The sequence below is a fragment of the Leuresthes tenuis genome, unplaced genomic scaffold (genome assembly GCF_036924035.1).
Source record: "Leuresthes tenuis unplaced genomic scaffold, fLeuTen1.0.hap1 SCAF_2, whole genome shotgun sequence".
Taxonomy (NCBI): domain Eukaryota; kingdom Metazoa; phylum Chordata; class Actinopteri; order Atheriniformes; family Atherinopsidae; genus Leuresthes; species Leuresthes tenuis.
In genome coordinates, this window is record NW_027325356.1 from 19,370,828 (window position 1) to 19,397,985 (window position 27,158).

The 27,158-nt window shown below is 39.7% G+C and overlaps 1 protein-coding gene across 1 annotated transcript; it reads right to left on the reverse strand.

The window, feature by feature from the left end:
- Positions 1 to 839: 839 nt before the first annotated feature.
- Positions 840 to 26,894, reverse strand: aldh1a2 (aldehyde dehydrogenase 1 family, member A2). The gene is made up of 13 exons (XM_072380535.1): positions 26,632 to 26,894; positions 18,919 to 19,023; positions 18,196 to 18,336; positions 17,656 to 17,785; positions 13,406 to 13,467; positions 12,620 to 12,748; positions 10,954 to 11,067; positions 6,194 to 6,296; positions 5,373 to 5,557; positions 5,080 to 5,244; positions 2,955 to 3,112; positions 1,968 to 2,042; positions 840 to 1,730 (listed from the first exon to the last, which is right to left on the reverse strand). Exons 1-13 carry the CDS (start codon positions 26,746 to 26,748, stop codon positions 1,658 to 1,660), a joined length of 1,557 nt encoding a protein of 518 aa, XP_072236636.1. The 5' UTR covers positions 26,749 to 26,894; the 3' UTR covers positions 840 to 1,657.
- Between the last annotated feature and the right edge of the window lie 264 nt (positions 26,895 to 27,158).

A 27,158-nucleotide genomic window follows, 5' to 3' on the forward strand; every position in this document is an offset into this window, starting at 1 on the left:
ATCATGTGGATTTTTTCATAATCTAAATGTAAACCATAGGTTATTTCATTTGACATTTAAATACGTTTAGCCTTTTTCTCTGTTTATGATAGAATGTCACTTTTCTTCCCGTTTGTTAGGACAAAGGATTATAAAGTGCACTTTGTGAGACATCCATTTTTTCCACTTATTTTACTTTCATGCCTGTACTCTGGGTGTGAAACATGCTCTGTCATACACTTGATAAAAGGGTTTTTTCTCCCGGCTGATTAATGTGAAATGTGACCTGTACTGGATTAGCTGCATGAGAGGAGCACAGGTGTTATGAAAAGACATCACATTGTCCTTTAGGGTTGATGTAATTCTCTGCAGGTTTGCATGGTCTCTTAACCCGCTGAGCTGGTGCCTTTTTTGTTTTGGTCTTTTTTTCTAGTCTTACCAGTTCAGTAAGACAGTTGTCTTGGCCACCATTGATGCTGTTTTAACAAATCTTGAGAGATGTTGTTGGGAGATGTCGGAAAGCTCTTTCATAACACCCAATTGAGAGCCAGAGTTCATGTTAGGGGTTGTTTCTTGAGAACAAGTACTGCTGTTTGTGAAGCCCATATGGTACATCATGTGGGTGGTGAAGTGCATTCTGTGGAGAACTTTGTACTGACCCAGTTGAATTTTTGTTTTCTTTGCAATAAATGCATTTGGTTTGTGAAATGATGCCTGACTGCTGTAAAAGTGAGAGGAGTAAGTAAATCTGTGATTGTGAAGAGAGAAACCTCATGAGCAACTTAACAGCTGGACTGTCAGTATTGAGCTCCAATCATGTAGTAAACACTCAAAAGTTGTCCAGGAAAGAATGTTTTACTGAAAAAAAAAAAAAACTACAGTCATTTTATAATTTTATAGCATATGATTGTATAAACATAAACATAAACATAGATGGACATCAATGAGAATCAGTTACATAAAGTTTAAAATACATCTACTCCTCTTTTAGCAGGTAAGAGTAACATGCTTTTAAGAGTTTAAAATCTTTCACGTTTACGTCGGTCAAAGGTTTACATACAGTGTTAAGTCATATGAGCTAAAATATAAACAAAGACAATTAGAAATCAATTTTAATTCTGAATTAACATTTCATCCATTCATGTCTGAGGCTGACAACATCAGTGGTCTTGAATGAGCTGACGTACTTGCATAAGCTCTATGAAGATGATGACACATGAGGTTTTGACAATCATACCGCACAGTACAAAGAAGAACTGCACAGAACAAGTAGCTAGTAAAGGGCTTATTGCAAAGTGCGGTGACTGAGTCTCTGAGCATCCAGCATCTGGGGAGTGGATCAGGGTGTAGTGGCTGGGCAGGTTGTTGATATTGGGTGTTGCAGTCAGAGCAGCCTCCCTAATCGTCTTTGTGAGTGCTTTAGTGTAGTTAGTGGAGGAGGTAAACTGAGAGGAGGGTAGTTCAGTGGTTGCCAGTTGATACCTGGAGATAGCTGGACAGGGAAAGGCTGACTGCAAGGCCAAGTTGAAGTAGGAGCTGAAGGCAGCGGGTGAGAACAGCTTGTAGCTACCATGGAGATAACTAGATTTGATGGTCGGTGTTGTGTGCCACAGTGGACGGACTGACAAGAGGTGGCGATGAGGATAAAACTGCCTCCTCCCAGAAAAGTGTTGCTGCCTTAAGAGTTCTTGGTGACCATCTTCATCGTGATGGTCTTCACTTCTGAGTACTCCTTCAGGCCGTTTTCTCCCCTGAAACAGGAAATAGTAACAATGCTGCTCAACTGTTGTCTTGACAGCAGCAGTGAAGTATGATATATACACTCATGGACTCTCTTGGAACAGAATTAATGCAATATCCTCTTAGAAGAAGATTTATGGGAAGTTAAGCAATTTTGGAAAGCAGGTTTTCAAAACACAAAGTCAGTATTAGTGATATTATGGTTAATTTGTGTATATTCAGTGGGCAGACAGCCAAGTTGTACTCACAATTCACGTCCATTGCCAGACATTTTGTATCCTCCAAATGGACACTGCGTGCTCAGAGCGTTGAAGCAGTTTATCCTGGAAAATACACAAAACATTGATCACTCTCACGCATTTGAGTCCTGTGGTTTGCTTCAAAGTTTAGCGTAACTTAAGCTGCACTTAGGAAGATGAATGCAAAATTAGTTTCCATCATCGCAGCTATTTTTTGCAAGCCTCTGAACTCGATTGTATAACTCTTTTGCTGTTTAGTAAGCACAGCTGAACATTGTCAGGTTGTATAATTGTAAATTCATTCAATTGCAGCTGCCTGGGAAAGAGTCAGTGGAAGAATCATCAAAAAATTCATAAAAAAGAATGGGAAGAAGAAAATGTGAAAAGTTACTAATGGAGCAGTAATAGTGCTGGGCTTAAGATTTGAGAAGAAATATTTATCTTAAAAAAGTTTCAGAGTACCTGCATGTTCAGGATGCATAACGATGGATAGTACCGTGGTGATTGGGACATATCAAGGACGAAGGGCGAAGTAGAAAAATGAATGTTTGTTCAGCTACCAGACTGAAGCAGTCAAGTCTGACAAGAGGTAAAACGTTTCTGGCAATTACTGTATGTTAGCTATACTTCTGCCCTTATTCATAACCATCTGTTGGTAATTACAGATAAAGCAAAACAACTCTGAGTGATCTCAACATGTTACAATTCGAGACCATTAATTCATACAAAAAATAATAATCCATTTATATTAACAGTTCATGGTTTGAGCTATTGTTCCGTACTGGCACATTATTTCTGCTGTTTCAACATCAAATACTTGAGTTGTGGGAACAAAGTGAGAAAAAAAGGAAGGAAAACTTCTTGTAATGTGTTTAATGATGGTTAGGAGGCACGTTGCCAGTCTACGGTTTCTGGACGACTGAAATGTTTGATATATTCCACATGAAAAATCTTACAGATTGCAGCTGACAAAAAAACACAGCAGGCTGAACTCACCAGACAGTGCCGGCCTGCATGGCTGTGGATATAGCCATGGCTTTGTTGATGTCGTTGGTGAACACAGCAGCAACCAAGCCATAATCTGAGTTGTTGGCTCTTTCTATCACTTCTTCGATAGTTTTGAACTTCATGATCTGCTGGACTGGTCCAAAAATCTGCAAAGAAGTAGAATACAGGGATTGATATCTGACATCAGAACTTCTGGAGGAAAACAGCAGAACATGTAAACTTAAAGACTGTATTTATGGAACCAGGTCATTCAAGTTCTATTCAACTCAGTTTTATGTATATGGTGCCAATTCACAATAAAAGTCATCTCAAGGCACTTTAAAGGTTGAGTTCCAATTCAAGATTAGTGCCCATTTAAAGAGCATATTTGTAAAAAGCATCAATATAAATGAAGAAATATAGAAGAAATAATAATGAAACGTATGGAAGTAAAGAAAAGAATATGAATCAATTATGAGCTTTTTTTATGTATTTCTACATTTAATTGATAAATTCTTTTTTGTATCCATTCCTATATTTTTCTTGCATTAACTTGCAAGTAAATTACCTTTTTTCCCCCCTAAATTTAAAATATCTATTTGGGTAAAATGTCAGTTATATATATTTTTATTATTATTATTATTATTATATATATTTATCCCATTTATTTTTCAAAATTCTTCGTCAAAAGTGAAAAGTTGAACAAACGTGGAGTGAAAGTTATATATTTTTGTTTGTAGCCCATTTAGCCCACACTCCTCCACATGTTTTCAACTTCTTCGCCGTTGTTTTATGGAGGTTTTTACATGTATTTGACAGGTTTTGAAGCTGTTTTTTCTGAAGTTCATATAAAACTAAATCAACTAAATTCAAATCCATCTTTAAAGACCGTAATAGAAAAAATCATGTGGCTAAAATTAGCTCCATCTCAAACACCGACTTTTGCTGGACATCTGCAGGAACCTCTTCCAGCAATCAGGTCTCGTTTGTGTCTGGTCTGTAATTCGGACATACGGACTATGCCCCCTAGTTTCAGTGTAAGGTAATGCTTCTTTTTTTTTTTCCACATGGACAAACTTACCTCAATGGAATGGGAATTGCCAAATTGCCAGGACAGAATGACAGTCATAATACAAGGAGAGAAGTAAGTTTAAGGAGGTTGATCTGATTGTAAAACATATATGAACCGGTATACATGCACGTCTCACAACTTCCTTTTATTTCATTACCAATACTGGATAAATACGACTGTGGACTTTTCACTTGACTGTGTTCAAAGCTCAGTGATAAGTTTGACTGTAAGGTTAGTAGCTTGTTAGCCTTTCTGCTACTTTATTTTTCAAACTTCCTGGCACACAGTGTGGTTTCTCCAAAATCCACAGCAAAAGTTAAAGTATTTCAGTGTACCCGGGCAAATCCTGGATGGGTATAAGACGGACGGTGGACTTTCACACAACTATCTGAGATTATGGGGATTCCATAGGAATGAACGGATTCATCATATAAACACACATATGTGGCAACGAAACATCAGGGAGCTAATCTGAGTTCGAGCGGAGACAAAATGGTTTCTGATGTGAAATATTTGTGATTTGACCCTTTTACACTGCTTATTTTGTTACTCTAAACATTATTCCTGTTTGTTTGCCTCCACTTTGACATTTATTTGTTAAGAAGAATAATGGCATGAGTTAGATTTGGCTATGCAAAACAACACCATGTATACCGACATATAAGTGAGGTTGAGAGAGCTCAACATTATCCACAGCAGGAAGCAATGTTGGGAGACACTAAAGATGCTAAAGCAGGATTACAAAATGGTGGCAGAGCAGGACACCTACGGGGTTTAGATCTGTAGATTGTTTGGTCACAGGCTGGTGCCTCCTCTGATACTGTGTTAATGTCTCAATATTAAGATTACAATACTATAATATAGGCCTTCTGTGACTCAAGATTAATTCTGCACAATGACAGTTGTATTTTCTGATATTAAGTTGATTGTACTTTGATATTATTAGAACTTTGACTTATTATCTTCACCTAGAATCACGGTTATAAAAGCCACCACCCTCTCTTACAGGGGTATGCCATTAGTAGTGAAGGAACAACATGTGAAATGGCTTCATCATCATACCTCCTCTCTGGCAATGCGCATGTCATCCTTCACATTTGAGAAAACAGTGGGCTCAATAAAGAACCCCTTCAAGCCCAGAGCTTTGCCTCCACACTCCAGCTTGGCTCCTTCGCTGATGCCACTCTGGATGAACTCCAACACGCGATTCTGCTGCTCCCGGCTGATCTGTTGAGATAAACAGCAAAACATGAAAAATACACGAATAACAGACAACACGAAAGTGATCAAAAAGATACAGCAACTAGAAAAAAAAAGCTAAGCATACCCCTGCTTAAATGATCTGTTTAGCTCACCTGTGGACCCTGCTCAGTTGTGGGGTCAAATGGACTGCCAACTATCCTCCTTTTGGCTCGCTCCACACTCCTGCGGACAAACTCCTCGTATATGGGCTCCTCAACATAGATGCGAGAGCCTGCTGTGCAGCATTGACCTGCATTGAAAAACACACCCTGGTGTGCCTGTTCCACAGCCAGATCAACTGAGGAAAAAGCAGATTTTAGTTAATCAATACAGTCAGATAAAGCAGTTTATTCATTTAGATAATTTATAACCACAAAGCTATTTATTAAACGAAAAAGTTTAAACTGGTATTTCTAAGGTGAGCTCATTTATAATCCATCATTGATTTAGACTAAAACAAATACAGAAAAGTTCATGTGATCGGGAAGAGTTATGTGTGTGTAGCGTTATTGAAGCTATTCGCTGCTAATCTGATACCTGACACCTGAGAGATGGGATCCTGCTGTTGCACACAAAGGGTTAACGGACCCCTGTGATTTATGGGTCTCGGCTGAGGCACCCGACTGAGTCAGGGTCCATTCTCCTGATTTACAGGCCTCAGTGAGCCCCTCTCACGCCTGTTGAAAGCATTTGAAAGCCTCTGCACCCCCATTTTGGTGAACCACTTAGAATTTATATGAAACCCATCCATCCAGAGGTTTTCATTGCAAAAGTAAGCTATGACCATTTGTGGGATTTGAGTCTGAGGATGTTTTTAATTCGAAGAATGAAGGCCCTAAGAATAAGTAGCTAAAACAATACCGACAGTTGCAGATCAGCAAATTATGGTAACGAAGAACCAAAGTAAAAAACTAAATATCCCTCAAAAACTTACAATCCGCATCAGCAAATATGATGTTGGGATTCTTTCCTCCCAGCTCCAGCGTTACTCTCTTCAGGTTACTCTTCCCCGCTGCCTCTTGGATCAGTTTGCCGACCTAGCAGAGGAAACAAATCTGAGGTTTACTCAAAGAGATACAGGCCTGCAGCCAGATCAGTAAATCAGCTGGAGCCATTAAATATCTTAAAGAGGTTGCTTAGCTCCAAACAAGGAATGCACTGGTAGGCCAGCTGAAACATGAGTTCTGCAAACACACAGAATGAATATCCATTACAGGTTTTTGGAGACAGCAACAGGAAAACAAAATGATGTTTCAGCCTGGAACAGCATCTGATATGCAGTGAAGGGCAGGAAGAGGTAACCACAAGGTGTGTGGGTGGTGTCCTGTGATCCAACCAACTGTGAGACGTTTTGTTTGGTATGAACGGGTCCTGTGTGCTCATATGGAAAACGACAGGGGATTTGCCTGTGGCTTTTCCTTATCTTCCTATTATCCCTATTTCCACTTCACTCCTTATCAAGAGTGATGATATCATATAACCAAAATGAAAAACAATAAATAATACATTTGACCAACATTCCTGATTTGTTGATGAGAATCACATGTGGAAGCCATTTTCAGGCACGACGCTTTAGTTTTACAAGCAGAAGTCATGTAGTTATTAGTTTTACTACTTTCAGATGCATTCTGTACGATATCAGATGTTCATTCAGACTCAAACGTATTGTGTAATACGTCACTGACCGTCTGCACAGGTTTCCAACAGGTTTAAGATACACGATTAAAATTAATAAATTATATATAAATTGATTTATGATTTATTTGCTATTTGCTTCAGACTTCAGACTTATGTTAAGCTGCCCAAGCAAGTTTAAAGGGTCCCCACAAGGTTTTCACACCATGAAGCTATGACTGGAAACCAACAGTAATGGAAGCAGTTGAATAATACACATGCACAGAGTTTGTCAAATGGCAAGTTATAATGTAAAGCAGGCTTCAAATCTTTTGATAGCCTAAAACATGCAAAACAACTGGGAGTGTCCTTTATGGGAATAGATAACCATTAAGGAAAATACAGATAATTGTCTCCTTTGTCAAGGGTTGGAAAAACTGATGTCAAATTAGATATGAGGCTGCAGCCAGCCCAGTGTTGCATAGAGAATATTGTATTGTATATATAATATGTCTTTAGCCTATGTTTTACATTCATAGCATTACACAGCAGTGTATAGCATCCATTCTGTTTTTGTAAAAACATGAACAGATTTTATTAAAGCTTTTCCCACAGTTTCCAGTCTTGATAAGATAAGACTTTGTACTGACTTGTGAGTGGGATCAAACTCCACACAAGAAAAAAAATATTTTCTAGAAATGTTTAGATGTATATTCAAAAGACATTATTTCACCCTCTGGAAAGTTAGAGAATCATGGTACGATGGTGATTTTCCTGTCCTGAGGGAAATATCAGTTAAAGAAGCCTGTGAAACCCCCACTCCTCCCTCATAAACCAGTACTCATCTTCCTGTTACTCATACACCCTGCCTCATTTTCCAAGAGAACCAGAAGATAAAGTGGAAAAATCCCCTCTTACTGTCAAACAAAAACGTCCCCACCCCTTACATGGAACAGACTTATCTTCTTTCAGCATCTTTGAAGAGTCTGTATCAATTAAAAAGAATCAGCTGCTGTGCTGTGGCTGCCCCTGAAGCTATATAAAAACAGTGCAATTCTTGGCTTGGCCGCATTGTTTCTGTTGCATTTTGTCTGTCTTTGATCAGAAACCCAAAGTGGCTGACTAAGGGGGTTGTTTGCATGTGTTTATTCAGGGATAAAGGAAACATGCTGTGCTGCTAGACTCCTCTGTGTGGAGTCATAAACATGTGATTCAGTAAGAGGATGAGTTGTGGTCCTAAAATCCACCTGTAACTATTCCACTAGCCTCCTCTCCATGAAGAGATGCTGTGCTTCCCTGAATTCCCCATCATTGCTGCTGTAGTTCACTGACTCACTGTCTGGGCATTGGCAATGTCTGACAAAACTGCCTTGTTCGCTTAGTAATTGACTCCAGATAAGATGAAACAACAGGGAATGCTAGTAAAAAAAGAAACAGGGTCACTCTGAAAGGAAACCTTCAATCAGGATGAGATTATTAAAACAAAGACTGTTCCATTGTTAGAGGGGACACTTATGGGGGGCACTTGGAATTTTTTTTCTTAGTCTAATATGTTTCCTAATAATAACTGTCGATATTTGAATCATACAGTACTGTATAAAGACCTACAGCAATCTCTAACAGCTCTAATTTCGTTTTATTTTTAAATTTTCTAAATGATAAGACTATACTGAGACCAGTGAGATCACATTTTATCACTGAGTTCTCATATGTGTTTTAGAATGTTTGCGATTTCAATAAACGGTCGAAATGATGAGAAGTCAGACATGAAACCATGTTTGCTTGGTTCCTTTTTTACAGTTTACAGATGTGTGGTTGACTAGTCAGAAGAAAATGAAAACCAACTATGGTACAAATGAGACATTTTTGAATATCATAAGAAGTCCTTTGCATTTATTTTGTACGCTTCTTTAAGCTTTAGATAGGGTTAAGGAACCTAGTCATTGTTCCCGAATTCAATGCAGCAAAAGTTTCAATAAGTTTGCTAAACTGCAATGCCAGCAGCTATGTGCCAGCTCCAAATATTCTTGTCATCACTAGGGCATTGCTTTTCAGTAAATGTTTATTATTTCAATATTAAGGGCGTTTAAAAAGTACCTTACTGGTCTTTTTGGTAATTATTCAGGTTACTGATAGCTGGCCATTCTGGCTACTGTCTTCACCATCGTTTTTTTCATTAATTCTCGGATGATGGTCCTTGTTGTGCATTGGTGTCCTGCCAGCTGAGAGATAGCCATAGAGTCGAAATGGCGTACTGTATGTGTGTAAGGGTTTGAATGTGGTTCTGCTTTCACTATGCTTTGGCCTTTGCAATGAAATATCTACATTGTGTTGCATTTTGCTGCTGCTTGGGGGCAGTCTCAGTATTGTGTGGAATGTTCTTGTGTATGAGGTGCTCTTGGTTGTGTTGTGCTGTTGTTGGTCCTTTAGCTTTGTCCTGCTTTTAAAGAAAGACAGAAGTCAAAGTGGAGAAAGATCCACTTCATGGGCACTTTGTCCTCTCCTTGTTATGAAATCTGTTGTTATAGAACCCCAATGGCTCAAGCTAACTCTTAGCCACTTTTACCACGTAACATCTTCCCTGAAGCCTCTGTTTTGTTTTCTTTGAGGGGAGAGCGCGTCTATCAATCTGTGTTAAAAAACAACCAAATCCTTCACTCTGAGGGGGCTGACTCTGCTGCCTTCACTCAGCTGATTCCATGATAATGGCTTGTTGTGTCTGAGCACATACTCAGCACTGAGGTGTTTCTGTTTGATCTGTGTGAATTACCAAAGGGGAACAGCAGTGGCCTAACGAGAATGCACTTTTTTGCACCAATATGGTGCAACTGCTGTTTGAAAAGGGCTCCTGTCTGAAACTCGTGATTTTTTTTTCCAGACATGTGGTTCTGCTATGTTTGTGGTTAGGATGCTGTCACGCCACATTTTGCTAAGTTGAATTTATATGTGTTGCTTGCAACTGTTTGCAAAAATAACTGATGGAGACATAAATGCGTACAGCAAATTAAAGGTTATCAGCATAAATCTTGATCAGACATTTCATTAAGAAACAAAAACATGTGCATCATGGTGGCTTTGGAAGAAAACACAGTGGATCACCACAGTCTGTCAAATTGTTTTTTGAGTAACTAACGACAGACTGAGTGACCAACACTATTGTTTTCTGAGCCTTCACAAAAGCATGGCGTAAAACCTGCTTCATTCACTTCTATCAGTAATGGAAACCAAATTGCAGTATACAAATATGACACATTCTGGTTTTTAACACAAATCTGTTATTGTGCTATTGTATGTTGGTTTTGTTGCTGTGTCTTTGTGCCTCCTGACAGTAATCCATTATGTCTGTACCTGTGTGGCCTTATCTGATCTTGCTCACTGCACACACAAGAACACTAGCTCTAAGACAACACCAGTATCAAAAGAAACACGAGAGAAACCAAAGGTACTTGTGAAATACAGGCAGGCCAACTCATAAAATAAATTCTCCATCAGTTTTGCTGCAGATGGTTTTAACAGAGGAGGTAGTCTGGTGGAGATGAGCGATGTTTATAAATGATCTGTAGAGAAGGGATCTGCTGTCACTCTGCTTTTTCCTTCAGCCTCAGGAATGTGTTCAGGCCACAACACTCAACACCTAACATGGTATGTCCTTAAGCTTCACATGTACTGCTTGCCTGTACTGCAAATCTACAAAACTTTATCCAGTCTGGATCCTGATATTAAATTAACCGAAAAGTGCTGTTGATGTACATTAATATTGCGGAGACAGTTCAAGGAAAACAGAGAACAGGCAGTGTTTTTCAGAGAGACATGTTTGTATACTCTTGACAACGCAAATATGCACATGTGTGTGAGATAAAATCAGAGCCTTGTCATGAGGAGTAATGACAGGGTATGCAGCTTATGTAAGAGCACATTTGTTTGTCATTTAGAATCCAGTACAGGCACACAACATCCCCTAATTACACAGCCTCCTCTTATGCTCTGCACATGTTGGTCACTGTGTCACTTGTGCTCAGTGACAAAAGAGTGCAGTAAGCAGCTGCTGACCTGAGCCACTTCAGAAGAGAAAAAAGGTACCTCAGTTGATCCTGTGAAAGCCACTTTGTCTATGCCCATGTGCGAAGCAATTGCAGCTCCTGCTGTTGGCCCATATCCTGGCAAAATATTGATGACTCCCGGTGGAAACCCGGCCTGTCAAAACAATATGAGAGGAAACAAGTTTTAACAGAGATGACAGCAGAGCCAAGCATAACTGTAGGCAGTGTGGAGGGAATCCGGACCCAACCCAACGTTCCTTCAAGCAGAGAGAACATCAAAAAGGAGATGACCATAGACAGATAGTCTCCAAAAAGAGGTGCAGCAAGGGAAGACACGGGGGGAAAAGGGAGGATGTGGACACTTAAATTTGTACAACATTACTGCTTTTCATTAGATCAGGGTGTGATGGTGTGTTGTTCCTGTCCTGTTTAAGTTACTCACATTGTGGACAGCTGCACCGCTACACATATACCACGAGTTTAGATTCAAATTGACTGCACATTTCTAAATGTTTTCAATCATATTTTATGTTGACTCAACTGTCTTGGCTGAAGTCTACATATGACATTATGTGATGATACTTTATATCCTTTGTCCCGCCTGTCAGCACTCTTTTGTGATGTGTCAGCATTTGCATTACACTGATATTCAAGTTAGAAGTGAAAATTACAAGCAACCTTGTAGATTTACTTTCCTCGAAGCTAAGCAATCATATCACTGTTCAAATACCTTTAAGTGGAGCTCTTTGAGTATTCCTCATGGCTTACACTGTCACGACCTTGACTCATTCCTACAAACTGTCCTCCGTATGTTCAGTCTCTTGGTGGTTCAACTGTAGTGTTCAGTGTTATACTAAACTAGTTTGATACAAGCCCGTCCTACAGTGGGATAGTGTATAGAGGTCTACGAATGGCACAATATTCACACAATGGTTTAATGTATGAGGTTTTATGTTACAGATTCTGACAAAACATTGGTAGGATTCCAATAGAGATGGACATGTGTTTTACGTAACAAGAATCTTGCGCTAACATCTTGTGGAAGGTGAGTTGTTGCAGGAAGAAACAGTAGAAGCATAAGTGAGAGTAGACAGAGTAATCTGAGTAAGACGCCTTGATACCCTTTAAAACTCTGACTGCATATTTTAGTCTCCAAGAATTATGTGCTACTGTGTGTTGAAAGTTCTGGAGTCAATGTGCCATCAGTTAAGCATTCCCATCATTGCAATACAAGGATTGCTAAATATGAGAATGAATGGTCACTTCAAAATGTTTGACTGTCAAGCTACTCTGTCAGCCTGTTTGCTACTTCATTTAGCCGAGTTCCTGGCAGAAAGTACAGTCTTTCTCAGAAATCCATTGCAAAAGTCCAGATTTCTTATCAGACGTAAGACACATTCTGAAGGGGGGGTGGCTGGAGTTTTGCACATAAGGAGAGAATGAATATGTAAACATGTGTGTTTGTGAAAATCAGGATTTAAAATCAGCTATACAGACTGATAAAATGCACCAGAGACACTTTGTTTAACATTTGTTTTGTGTCGCTTTGAAGCTACACTAACAATGTCCAAATGAAGTATAAGCCAAATTTATAGTGAACATTTTGTTCGTGACAAAGTAACACCTGCAAATGATCTGATTCAGTTTGTCAAGTACCAACATTTGAGTTTCCAAATAAAATGTCTGCAGTTGGTAGAGAAATTTACCTCCTTGATAAGAGCTGCTATGTAGAGGCAGGTGAGCGGCGTCTGCTCAGCTGGTTTCAGGACGACAGTGTTTCCACATGCGAGTGCAGGGCCCAGCTTCCATGCTGTCATCATCAGAGGGAAGTTCCACTGTGCACAGCAAACACACACACACAAGCTAGAAAATCATGCAACTGACACACTGGGTGGTCACCAGTCAAGTTCAATAACTCATCACTCTTAAGTCACTCACTCTCATTTTCACTCTGTCTAAACATAGTCAAGTGAGAAAATGTTCTCGGCACTTGTACAGTGTTTTCTCTTCCCACAGCATTCTGAGAAAGTCGGGAAATTGCAACACATGTGCAATAGACCCATATCACTGTACAACACGCAGGCCTGTGTTATTTCTGCTTTACACAGGAGCCCATGGGGCTCAACGCAAAACCACACGCTTTCTGCACTCTTGCACAATCAACAGAGTCTCTTTCTCCTTGATCTTTTTCTCTTTTCTCATCATTCCCCCTCCCTCAAACCTACCATGCTAAATCCCTCCCCTCACTCTTGTGCTTCTCACTTCTCATTCCTCATTACTCAAACTCACTGGCATAGTCATTTTTGGGGCTTACCAGCAGGATTTACCCAAATAAACAATGATTGTCAGGGAATTACCGGAAAATGTAGAATGTAATCCAATAGACAGGCCAGTTTCTCTTTCAAACTCAGCCAAATTACCCTTAGCATCTTTTTTCTTTAAAATTTAAAGTCCAATGTGTGTGTGTCACTTGAAGAAAGGCTCATACTCACAGGGACAATCTGTCCACAGACTCCAATGGGCTCGTATCTGGTAAATGTCAGATACTGTCCATCTGTGGAGAAACACACACACAGATAAAAAAAAAAAGAGGTTACTGATTTCCAGCTTCTGCTGTGAAGCTTGAAAAATAACTCAAACACATGAAAAATGTCACCACCTGACGCCCTCGCTGTTGTTGACTCAACATGTTAATTTGTAAATGAATCCACACGCAACATTCCTGCTTCCTTAAAGCTGGTGAGAGATTACGTTTCGAGCCTCCAACAGCACAGACATGTGTGTAACTGTTTTAGGTCATAGAGATGGGTGTCGTGCTGGAAAGGTTTGCTCATTCCTCTTGCATTACTTGAGTAAAAGGAGGTCGTTACTGAGGGTGTGCCATGCTTGTTCACTCGCCACAAAAACAATTCATATTGCGAAATGTGTGTATGAATTTATTACAACAGTGGTCAGCTGATGATTGCCTAATGTTGCATTTGGACTCAAATGATCAGAGGAAAATGACAAGCCAAATAATCATTTTCAGTGGGAAACAGCAGAAGCACAGCAATGGACACAAAACTGCAGTAAAGGTTCCCATATGCTGACCGTTTTCCTTAATTCCAAAGTCTTTTAAAACTGTCACTGTTTGCACACTGAATCTATAAAGACATGAGATTTTCCGGAGAAACTCGAGTATCTGCCAGGCTTATGTGAAACTATGACGCCTGCAAATGACTTAGATTTCAATTTGGAATGAGCAATGTAAACGATACCAAACTGTGTAGCCAAAGGTGCTCTACATAATGACAGTCCCTATTCATGTCACACTGTCTGTGATACAAATTTAATACCACAATCTCAGTTTAACGTGCAAGACAAACAGGGGGGGTTGTTGAATGTAGATGTATTGCCCCTCATCCTGACATGATTCCTTACATCATACAGACTGCAGGAATATCCCTGTTTATTTCCACTGAAAGTCTACAAGAGGAATAAAGCTTAAAGCAAAACCCTGGGAAAATGCACACTGTGGCTGGTTTGGCAGCAGTGTACAAGAGAAGCTTTGAGAGGGACAATACAGTGGTATCAGGAGGTTTCCCATGTCCTCTTTCATTCTTTTTTTTTTCTTCCTGTTGAAACAGACAGCCAACTTTCCCCTTTTACACCCCCAAATTTAACTGTGTCAGAGGGGCGATAATGGCGGCACCCACCTATGAACAATGAATGGATAACAAGTGTTTGGATTGTTCCCCAATTAGTTACCTTCCTTTGCTGAGTGTAATCGTGCTGTTTCTGTAAAACCCCATACAAAAACTTTGTAAAAGCGGATCAAGTTTTCTATTACTAACAACTGATAGAATGACAATGTGGGGTGTAAAAAGAGCTGCTCACATTTACAAACCCTGAAAGTATAGCATGACTTATTTTCCTACAAAGCTTTATAGGTTTTACAAAGCCAAGTATTTTTGTAAGTAATATACAGTATCAAGGCATTTCACTGATTTAGGAAACAGCGATTACGTACAATGCCTTATGTGTCCATTTATACTTTTTTTTTAATACAGAAGTGAGCTCAGCTCTGGCAGGAAGCTTCTCTTTTCTTCTTGTAGCTGCAATATCACTGTTTCACTTTGTGATAAATTCTGTCGCTTGTATTTATTATCTTCGTACCAAAGCAAGTTTGATTAAGGTTTAGGAAAACAACATGGTTTAACATACAAAACACAACTTACATAACTTGTCTGCTCTTCACAAACCATCAGTATACCACATAGTACTAGACGGCACCATATATGGGTTGTGTATATTTATGAAATTATGCAAAGTTTTTTTGTGCCAATACAATTACGTAAATCTTAAAATTGCACCATTTAAATATTGTTTCCTATGCTTTGATGAAAATAATCAAGTTCTTTTTTTGACAGAGAAAAATCTCCTGCTGTCCTGAGCAGCATTTTTATGTCACTCTGTTCTTTGTGTTTTTTTCTTTTGAGGTTTATTCCAACCTATAACTTTCTTGGTCTGATTTCTTGGTCTGATTCACTCACTCATTGCTACTTCCCCAGCTCCAAAACAGTGGAAAGACTCGATTAATAATTATTTGACTCAAAGTAGTTGGCATTCTTGGATGTGACAACAAGCTAACCAGTCGCTGACAAGCTTGTAATATCTATGTAACAGAAAACAAAACAGGTAAATTGGAGTAGATGTTTGACATTTAAACAATGATTTTTCCTAAGTTTCATTCTGCTTTTTACAGTAAGATTTCTGTACAGACAAAGAGTCCAAAGAGTTATCAAACCAAAGGAATTTACATCTTCCCAAAGAAGACATTGCTACTTAACTGCCTGAAACACCTCATTTGTCTTAAAGGTTTCTCCTCTTTCACGTAATGACATCACGGGAAATCTATTTGCATAATGACTGCCTAATGGATAGTTTGGCACTCCTCAAATAAAGAATGACCAGCGGGCATGCAGTCCGCTATTTTGGATCGAACAGCCGATCCCAATCAGAGCAGAATGGGAATTTTAGGAGGGGGTCCTTAAAGAGACAGAAACTAAAACAGTGTTTGAGACAGGTAAACAGGTGACAAAAGCTGCTGCAGCTATGAGTAAAATATGGGAAAAGTAATATGTTTTCAAACGTCAAATAGGCCCTTGAAATAAAATGATGGTCCTCTAAACGAGCAGACTGTAATACTGGCTCTTAGAAACAGATGTCATGATGTAACATCCCATATGATTACTCACATGAATATAATTAAATTGGGTAATGCAAGTTCTTTGAAATATCATTTCAAATATCCTCACACCACCATCATTGGTCAGATTGGAAATAGTCATAAAAAATTCATATCAAGTCAACAGTCTTGAAGTGTGTGCAACTCCACATCCACAAATTCATGTACCCAAACGTTGATTTTAGAAAAACAATGGCAACAGATACATAAACATTCACCACCAGTGGGACTGAAGTTGAGGAGGGGAATAGTTTTGGGTTGTTGGTAATTCATTTTAGAAAGAACATGTCATGGTCATCACATCTCAGCCCTGGGAAAGCCTAAGAAATGTTAGAAACAACTTTACTTCCTAAAGGAAACTTTATAGCGCTAAACTCTACTGCAAAAGGTACTTCCCAGCTGGAAACATAACAGACTGGCATGTTTGGTTAGCTAGATAGAGGAAGGATAGATAACTGCCAAAGGCATTTTTTAATGCCCATCTACCAAGCATCAGTGAGATCACTTAGGTGAAGCATCTGCACAGGGCCTAAAAACAAAGATACTAAAAGAAAAAAACTCATCTCAGCCACAGCTGGCTCACCATGCTATCGTCGGGAAAGTGATACAGAAGTGTTGTACCAACTGACTTAGGATCAGTTTCTTTCCTCAGCCAGTGAGACTGTGGGATTCACCCTTCACACTTAATCATGACTAAAGTTTCTGTATCTGACTTGACAATTCACTCTTACATAAGGTTTGCTTTCTTTTTTTCTTTTTTTTTTGTTAGTAGCATTAAAGCGTTCCATATCCTGAAATTCATTATACTCTCATTACATTAACCTCTTGGAAAAGTGCACTGATTGTATTTTAAGGACACCAGTCTAACATTCAAAAAACATGTTTTATATTCTTGCTTCATTTTGTTGACACATTAAATTTAGATTTTTTTTTTCCGTGAGGATTTTGCCTATCCTGTTTCATCCCTCCGTAAATCAGAAAATGTTTTAAATCACCAGAAACAAAAACATTTTCAATTCTGATCTAAATCAGTCAATGAAGATTAGTCAGTTGAACCTTTTTCTGTGATGCAAGTTTTATGATATCTCACGCTTAAATGTGAAAGTAAGTATTTTATCTGATCAGCTATTTATTGATTTGCATAAAAAGTGAAAGTAAAAAACTGTGAAAAAAATGGATTTATCTGCAATGTTTCACCTTTAAATATATCAGTGTTATGATTCTGCTGCACCCAAGAGGCCATGAAAAAAATCTGTTAACGCATGTTCGGTATGTATATGTTGACTGAACTGACGCGTCAAGTTGAATACGTGACAGAAAAAAAACTAAATTGAAAATCAAATTATGCGAACAACTTTTGGTATTTGATATTTATTCATATTTAGCTTAACTTCTAAATTAATTTCTGATAACTTTATCTCAACATAAGGTCCACATTTATCTCTGAAATGACAAATGTGTCTCATCACTAATTTGGTGATAAAGTCGGATGTAGTACTCAAAAGGGGCTCTTACCCATTGGAATGGTGTTGCCGTGGATCTTGTCTGCATATCCAGCAAAGTATCTCAGAGTCTTTATAGTTCCTTGGAGGTCGACAAACAGGGTAGGCAGGAAAGGCTTCCCACTGTTCAGCGACTCAATAGTCTGAAGAGAGATGAGGGAGATGTTTGAGAAAAATGTGATATAACCTTGTGATCTTCACATAATTCCAAACTGTTCCATCCTTTACACTCACCCATGGGTGAAATGTGACACCAAGATAACATTAAACTACAAATACAGCTCCACAGTTCTCTTTAAAGCAAAGCAAATATTTGTATTTTCAAACACGAAGGAGACCAAGAGAGCTTTGCAGAAGCCATCAAATCAGAATAGTTGGGAAACAAAAATGTTAATCGGGATAAAATTATATAAAAACATAAAGTCAGACATGAAGAATGCTCATAGAATAAATTCAGTGCAGTGAGGACTGAATCTTCAGAAAGACTGTTAGACTGAAACTCAAATAAATCTCGCTCATATCAATTAAAAGTTCAGAGCATTCATCCACTTACTGCTAGATACACACTGTCCCTCTCCACCAGGTCAGCCAGTTTGGCCAGCAGTCGTCCTCTCTCAGATGCATCCATTTTCCGCCAAACAGAGCCCAAAGAAAAGGCCAGGCTAGCGGCCTGCACCGCTTTATCAACGTCAGCCTTCAAGATAAAGAAAGATTTCAAATAATCGTCACTGTGCTGCTGTGCCCTATACTAATGGAAACTGTTTCTCCACAGCAGCAGGATGAGTATATGTTTACTACGGAGCACAACTGTGTGAATATTGACTAAATAAAGAAGCCTCGGTCCACACTTCTGCTGTAGAGAACACGGTTTTAAGTTGTATTGATAAAAAGATTTTAAAAAATAATTCTGCATTTTACTAAACTATCCAATGGACAAAAATATTGAGGTACATTTAATCTGGCAGTTTAGGCCATTTTTTATCTAGCATGGGGCACAATTAAGGTTGTGTGTGTGAGAGTTTATATATGTGTGTGTTCTTACAAAAGCATAATGCCATAATCATGATGCAAAATCATGCTAACATCAAACTAACCAGGATAAATTTACATAATAATTACAAAATGTACTTTCAGTACATTAGTTATAGTTTTACTGACAGCACATAAGATATTGAAGTGTGAGTTGTGGACTGTAATAAAATATTTAGATTATTTGTTATTTCAAATTCTGTGAAAGTTTCTTCCAACACTGAAACCTTCTGTGTGGAGTATTTACCTTATCTGCCTCCTGGACCTCACAGATCTGCTCTCCAGTAGCCGGGTTGTAGACAGGAAAGACCTTCCCACTGACAGAGTCCTGCCACTCATTGTTGATGAAAATCTGCCAAGAAAAGTTTCCCTTTGTAGTCATATCCAAAGATTATTAGAATCATACATACTGTATGTTGTTGAAAACTGAATTAATTCAACTACTAACACATCATTTGCAAATACTGAGTGAAATTAGGAGATAGTGATTTGTGTTTTTATTGCTAAATATTCATGCCACCTTAAGTAATTCCTTCATTACACCATTTTGGCCTGTAGTGACAGACATGTAGAGGGTGAAAGACTAACAAATCTCAGGCAGTAGGCCCAGTATGTCCAGGCTCTTGTGTAAGCGATATGGGAGAATCTCTGGAAATCTGGACAGAGATTCCTGCCTGTCCAGCATTGCTCTCTGGGGAGTGCTCCACCATCCAGACAAAGGGGGGTGGGTAGGTGTGTGTGTGTACGTTGCGGTGGGGTGGGGGGGATAAATCCCTATCAGGCACCATACCCCCACCCACCTCCCCACCCCCAAGGACAAAGACACACGTTTCACAACATCTCTGCTCGTTTACGAGATCATAAAACACGTGCTGCGCTTGGTTTCTGTGATGCGTTAAAGCAAGTCTTCCGTTAAACAACCGCCTGGGATTCAAAACAGAGCCTATTCAGCTTCTATCAAGGGCAACAGAAAAATAAATGTTTACACTATTACAAAACTTCAAATTATGCCACAGAAAGACTTCGTGCACTGATGAAAGATGGAACAAAATGCAAGGTGTGTCTGTTAAGATGGCAATGAAGAATCCTCTTCCTCACTGACATGTTTAGATTCATTAGGCGGACTGCTCACACACTGTTTTTAATGGCTGTCAGTCTGTCTGATAGATAGAGTGCAAGAAGAACATCTGCTGGCACAAATCCCACTGTGTATACATATGCTCTTACCATCCTTCTACTCTGCACTGAGAGCAAACCAGAGAGCAGGGTTCAAGTATCCCACTGGCTTCAGCCTCCCTAAACTCTCCAACATGTTTACCTCCATAAACACCGAGCTCTAAGTACTATGTAATTGTCTGTAAACTGTTAGCTCTGTTTACTCACAGGCTGGTATAAAAGAAAATGCCAAGGTGTCTAAAAACTGTTGGAGCCACAAATCACTCGGCCTCCCTCCTTATCATTCCCACAGCTCACTGGCTCGTAATATGGACTGCGTTGGATTAACTCGCATTCAGATATTCAAAATGTTCAGTATCTTTCCGTACCACTCCACAGATGGATTCCTCTTTATTTCCTCTGCACTCATCACCCCCAAACTGGCACGTAGTGACTTCTCTCCCTACCAGCCTATGTAATCTCAGGCGCCCTCCATCAGAGGCCGCTTTTAATCTGCTGCTCATTAGGAGCACTTCATAAAATTGTCAGTAACGATAAGGAGCAAAGGGCCCGCTACGAAAACAAAAAGTCCTGCAGAGCACTGAATTAGTTTTTAAATTTATAGGGGCCACTGAAGTGGGTTGCCCTAAATCAGGGGAGCCCCCTGACAGTCTCAACAGTCCGAGCAAGAATGCAGACCATGGGTAGCTTTATGCATGGCGTAACCCCTTCTCACTAGATGCTGCTAAAAGGAGAAGGGATGAAGCACGAGAACAGTGAAGCAGGCCCCACCTAAATCACGGCCAAAAAAGGACAACTGTCAGCCGCCGCTTGGCTCGGCCCTCTCGCTGGGCTCAGGCTGGTGTTAGACTTTTGTCTCGTTCCATTGAGAGACTTGATTAAGATGACAGGCCAGAGTTGTAAATCAACTCTCAAGGTTTCTTAAAATTGCTTTTAGGATCATTTGGACAACGGGCAAAGAACGCAAGGATGAAAAAACAAGTGCAAGGGTCCACATTTTCAAATGACAAATTATGTTTTCTTTCCCATTCCCTGCGGGGTCATTACTATCGCTTCACATGAAAGTTTCGTGTTTATGAAAGTCTGTGCTTTCACTCAGAACTTAGAAGTAACACGGTGTCCAGAAACTGCACAACACAATCTTCTTCTCTTACAAGTGAGCCATTTTTTCACTTATTCTACATATTCTTTTAAATTTCAGGTGTGAAAAAGTTATGAATGATCTCTCTCTCTTTTTTTTTGTAGCTGTTTCATTCATTTGAGCAGGCATTAACACTGACGTTAAGCTGTGATATCTGATGCCTCTCTCGAAATGAGGAGGCCTGATGTCGATGAGAGCCAAGCAGTAAGCATATAGGTCAAGACTTTGTGCATGGGTCACAGGGCAGCTGCAAACATTTAGCAGCTCCCATGCTTTTCTGTGTGTCAGTCACATCATCCAGCGTGTGCTTCGCCACGGGTTTAGTGAAAAGATGAGATAAGATGTTAAAATGGCTTTCTTTTTGTTCGTTACACATTTCAGATCAGCAGTGAATTGCTTCCTGAGTCCCCCCCCACCGCCCAACAAAAACTTTTAGAAAAACTATAATAAAATAAAAGGAGACTATCGTTCTTATTAGCTAAACATTGCGTGATATTTGTGACCATTAATTTTTTCAGAGTGTATTGTAATAGGAAGTAGGAGATGCCAAACTACTTTTTTGTTGCCAACAAAACATCTGTTTGGCTCTTTGCTTCTTCTCACAGCTCAGATGCTAATGGCTGAAGGAATTTGTAAGGGCCTCCTCTTATTTTCTAAAGCAGGACGATGGGGGCAGGATTAAAAGTGTGTGTGTCTTTGTGTGTGTGTGTGTGTGTGTGTGCGTGTCTGTGTGTGTGTGAGGGTTTATATACGTGTGTGTTTATACACAGATTCCACAGCCAGACGAATCCTACAGGCACCTGCAACACTTGTCTGTGCAGGAAGTTTCATATCCTCCCCTATCGCAGGACCTCTATTTCCTTTCTGCCTCTGGATTGGTTTCAAAAGTCTAATAATTACTACTGTTGCAAGTGAGGAGAGTATGTGAAAGTGGTGAGCAGCTGGTGTTTTTTCTCCTACTCCTCTCCACATGTCTGACACCATGGAGCCTTCATGTTTTTCAGTCACACACCCACAGACAATGCCACCCCGCTCTTTTGCATTTTGGAAAGGGCGACCTCGCTGTCACTGACTGGCAAACATCTTTGTCTCGTCAGTATGTGTGGGCGACGGGTTAAAGCTGCTCATCTCTCCTCCAAAGTTATGTGAGAAATTAAATTCAAACTGCTTCCTTTTCAGCTCTATTTATGGTTTTGAATATCCCAAAATTGATTTTTGTGGCTGTTAACCAAGGTTTCTGAATCCTTTCAGCAGATCTAATATTTACTTCACTAAATATACCAGAACTTAAGCTACAACCCAAATAGAAGACAGAGAAAAACTCCACTTTCATTTTCAAGGATCAACAGTGAAAACTGACTTCTCCACTAAATACTGACGTTGAGGTTTGACGAGTTTCCTGTGTATTTACCATTCTTCAAACCTCAGGTCAAGGGAGTGTTTAAAGGACATTTTTACATAGTTTTAGTCAGGAGGTCACCAGACGAAGGGGAAGTGATTTGTAAAGAAATGTCATGCTTTTTCACAGACAAATAAACACCAAGGAAAGCATTTCTGTCTCTGCCGGGTCTTAGTGGTCGCTGGAGAAAGAGCCTACTCCAACAGATTTATGAAGCCAACTGTTCTTTACAATGACACCGAATGGATTTACACGTTCTTTGTCAGGAGGGCTGAACATTGAAAGTATGGGGAGTTAACGGGGTAACCTCGCTGTCACTGCTCTTCCTTAAACAGTGATTAAGAGACAGGGGACACGATGTTGACGTGTCTGCTAAGATGATAATTTACACTTGCTGCACAAGTAGGCATTTCACACCAACGGACACATTAATGGCGGTGCACACTTTCCCTGTCACAATCAAAGAGATGTGTGCTAGAGAGTATGTGGCCATGTGTGTGCGAACAAGGAGGTTGTGTAAGCAGAGGCAAAGAAGGGAGGGAGGGGTTCTTGCTGTGCTCGTTGTGATAAATCATTTAGTTGCACAGTATCCTCTAACTTTGGTTCTGTTTGATCTTGATCGCAGTAAGATGGTGGTTTTGAAGTGAAAAACACCAGGACTGCAGGTCAGGCTCTGGCGAGGCAGGGCCACTAACCCACACAGTGAGACAGGGTCATAATTTACACCCCGGTGGACAGCACCTAACATTGGGGAGCCCCAAGCCTCCATCTGTACTATCTCAATCAGTGACAGATTGATGGAGCCTCCTCTTCATCCAAACTGAGAGGATGTCTCTGCATAGACTGCTTTACAAATACACAGGTCCTCAGCAGAGATAATCTGCATGGGTTCCTATGGTGAAAGTGCACTATTGCCACCATGAGCAAAGCAACAAAGAAAATGTATAACTTTTGATTAGATTAAGAGATCTGTAACTCACACAGTGAACAAGGCCACCAAATCTGAGCCTTCAATCTAGTGCCTGTGAGTTCTCTCGGTGTTATTATCCCATTAGAACTACAATAAAACCAGTACAGTTTTCTTTTAAACAAACATTTTCATCAATCAAGCAAGTAAAATGGAAGCTTTACATTAACTTTTGTGGAACATTCTGGCTGTTTAAAAAAGTTTACAAAACGTGCTACTATTAAAAAAAAAAAAATCAAAGACACAGCGTGAGCCAACTTTTAGCACGAGCCGAAATAAAAAGAATAAAAAGACTAAGAGACTGTGTTCTCAAAAGAAAAAAGCAGCAAAGTCCTGCGTCTCATTTCCACTATTGTTAAATTCATCCCAGTGAGTGTTTGGTTTAACAACTCATTATCACTGAACAGTGTGAAAAACCACAAAGGCCAGAAGTATCACCTGCTAAAAAAGAGCAGAACTTTCTCCTGAATTATTCATACAACTCTCTCTTCTTCACTCCTGCCACAAGTGAAAAACATCAATAAATAGCTATCATCGCTCTAATATTTATGGCTTCCTTTGTTGTCCTATCAACCTTTAAACTGTTTCTGTCTTCTAACCCAGCTGTTGGATCCTTCTCGTGACAGAAATGTGGGGGTAGGGGACAGGGAGAAAACACTCCTTCTAATCGTCGTGGCTACAATAGAGAGTTTGTACTAAGACTTCAAATTATCATCAACTAATGGCAGATCTCATTTTCTTTAGAATAGAGAAATTATACACAACGTGTCTTTGAAAGGTGAGCAGTTCATGAGCCAGTAAAAAGGACAAGGGGCAAAGCCTCAAATGCAATAATCGCTTTTTTAATCTTTCCCTGCTGTAGAAGGACGTGTGTCAAGACATGATTATGTATCAGCGGTATCTCTGTCTGAAGGGTCATCTCATGTATTCCTTGCATTACAACAAAAAAGTCACCGTCTCATTGATATGGAAAATGACAACACTTTAAAATTCTTACTGCGTTATAAAAAGCTCAATGTTACTTTTATATTGCAAAAAAAGATGGATATATACTGTGGATACCAACGTAAAAATGATATCTGCATTAAAAAAAAGCCGGTATCAGCGAACAATGCAGGCTGTTTCCCGTGCAGTCAGCAGGGTGGAGAAAAGGAACAGGGTGTGAGGAGAGCCCACGCCAGGGGTGCCCATAAATCAGGGCCCTTCTGCCCCCTATGTCCACCAAGCCAACAGAGACTGGATGATCCAAATTCCTGGGGGTTAATTCACCAAGTCGCTCCCTAAATTTCCTCATGTACACCGTTGTTTCCACTCTTTTAACTAACACTCTGCAGGGTGAGAGAATGAAACGCTTCCACCACCAGAGCCCATACAACATGCACCATCCTCTATGCAGTGCAACAGCAGCGTGCCCTTTGCACTTAAAACACAGTTACATGTTAACACAGAGCAATTATAGCAGTGAATGAACTTCCACCACACTACCATTAATATGATCTTTATGAGATGTGCCCTTTCATCTTGCAATCATAAAAACACTTGTTCTGCAGCTAGAGGACCGTTTTGGTGGCAACAAACTGCATGAGGCTGTATCCTGACTGATGATCAGACCTCAAACTAAAGTTCATTTAAAGAGGCTGAGACGGAAGGACATGATCAAAAACCGAAGAAGAGAATTTACTTCAAGGTGCATTTCAGGGTTTGCACTGAGTGAAAAAAAAATAAGTAAGGGCAGTTCAGGCTTCCCTTGGGAAAGAAATCATTGTGTCTCAATGGGGCTGACCTGGTTAAATAATGGCTAAAATAAAACAAATAAAAAAAAATGTGATCATTAAAGAAACAAAGACATTTTCATGACCTTTTTTTTCATGTTTCTCTTTTTCTTTTGAAGAATTTCCATACTAATACATAAACTGCTGCTCTCCTTGATGCTTTAGTGCGTCCCTATGGGTTGTAGGATTTTTATTCTATTTTCATTATGATTTATACCATGAATCAAATAAAGTATTTTATTTGACTCATTTTTCTTTCTCCAGCTGTTTCTGAATCTCTTTTCTTCCACCCACACACTTCTGCCTGCAGAACAGTCCAACCCTGAGAACACATCTCTGACAACATGCATTTTAATCCCAAACAATTTATCCACTAAACCAGCGTTGTGTTGTGTAATAATGAGACAATGCCTGATTCAAATCATAAGACTTGAGAATTTTTTGGACCTGACAAACCTGAGTGGGTTGTCATCACTAATGTCATTAAAATCAAATACTCAAAGAGCAGGCAGGGAGGATTTTGGTTATATTTCCCCTTTTTTCCCCTCCTACTCAGGCCAACTATTAATGAGATCCACTGCAATCACAGTAAATGAAATGACTAAGTATAATAAAAGCACATGCAATCATAATGGGAATAAAATGAAAGACAGACAAAGTTTTCATTCCAATTTTACAGTTTTAATCGGGCAGTTTTATAAGTGACCTTTGAGTTACTTTCTTTATAGACCTATAAAAATGGCATTTTATGAATTGGTTTCCCACGCAATAACCTGAAATTACGTCGGCCTGTGTGTTCACCAAAGCTGCAATGTGTAATAAACATAAAATAACATTAACAGTGAGACCACGTGACTCATTGTTGTAATTTTCACCAGCACTTCACTCGCCGCGTTTATTAAAACGCGGACACACCCTTTAAACATTAAACGTTATTAAACACCTTCAATTAGAAGCATCAATTATTAGACTTTATCGTTTTACCAGATCTGTGCAACGGTGGTGTTACGTAAAAAAAAAAAAAGTGAAAATCCTGGAGAGCGTTTTATTTAGGTTAACAAATAAAGTGTGTGTTTTTTAAGTGAACAGAGAAACAACTTTATTCTCCATAAAGGTGCTCTGTCTGTTAAGGCTTGCACTTAGTTTGCTGACTTAAAATACTTCGCAGGCGTTATTGATGATATAATGATGATCTGCACTGAGCACGTGCGAACGCTAAAAAAAAAAAAAGAAAAAAAAAAGAGGGGAAAAAGTCAAGGAAAAAAGTACTAAAAGTCATACGACTACACCGTGCACTCGTCACCGTGGCTGATCTGAAGCAGATCAGCTGAGCTAAAAGCTGAGTTTTAAGTTTAAATGTCCTGTCGGGTAGAAGTTTGTCCGCGTGCCGTGGGAGCTGACGCACAAACTCAGGATAGCTCTGACAGGTTTTCAGTGCAGACCTTCGCATGCAGTCGGAAAGTGAACTGTGATCCGTCGGCTGCGGAGTGTGGAGATTTACAAACCTTTGTGTACTTGATCTCCGGGTTGGGCACCGGTGAGGGCATCAGCTGGAGGGATGCCATGAGAGCAGCGGGGTCGCTCTTCACCTCTCCGGGGATCTCGATCTTACTGGAAGTCATCACGGCCGTCTCTCCGCTCGTCTGTCTGCGTGCTGCGCCTCTCAGGGTTTTTTCAGCAGATTTCTGATTGGGGTTTTGGGTTCCTTCCTGGGTTTATAGCCAGGTGTCGGCCGCGGTTCATTTTCATTGGGCAGAGGAAAGGGCTGTCCTTTTGAAAATTAAATTCAAGCATTTACATAAACGACCTCAGCCATGCGTGTTAAGAAGGAGGAACACTTCCACCCCACCCACCTCACACTCCCGGTGCACTCAGTTTCTTCAGTTGCTTTCACTCACCAACAGTTGACGCTTTTACATAGTTATTCATAGTTTTACATACACAAATATCACGCTTAAACTCCCTGCGGCGAATTACCACAGTAGTCTGGAGCTGATTGTCTTAAGTACTGGGTTATGTTCACTCAGCAGAC

Coding starts and splice junctions, on each gene's coding strand:
- aldh1a2 (XM_072380535.1), bottom strand. CDS start 26,748: ATGACTTCCAGTAAGATCGAGATCCCCGGAGAGGTGAAGAGCGACCCC. Junction 11,068..12,619: donor TAGCAGCTCTTATCAAGGAG/GTAAATTTCTCT, acceptor TTGTTTTGACAG/GCCGGGTTTCCACCGGGAGT. Junction 5,245..5,372: donor CAACTGAGCAGGGTCCACAG/GTGAGCTAAACA, acceptor TTATCTCAACAG/ATCAGCCGGGAGCAGCAGAA.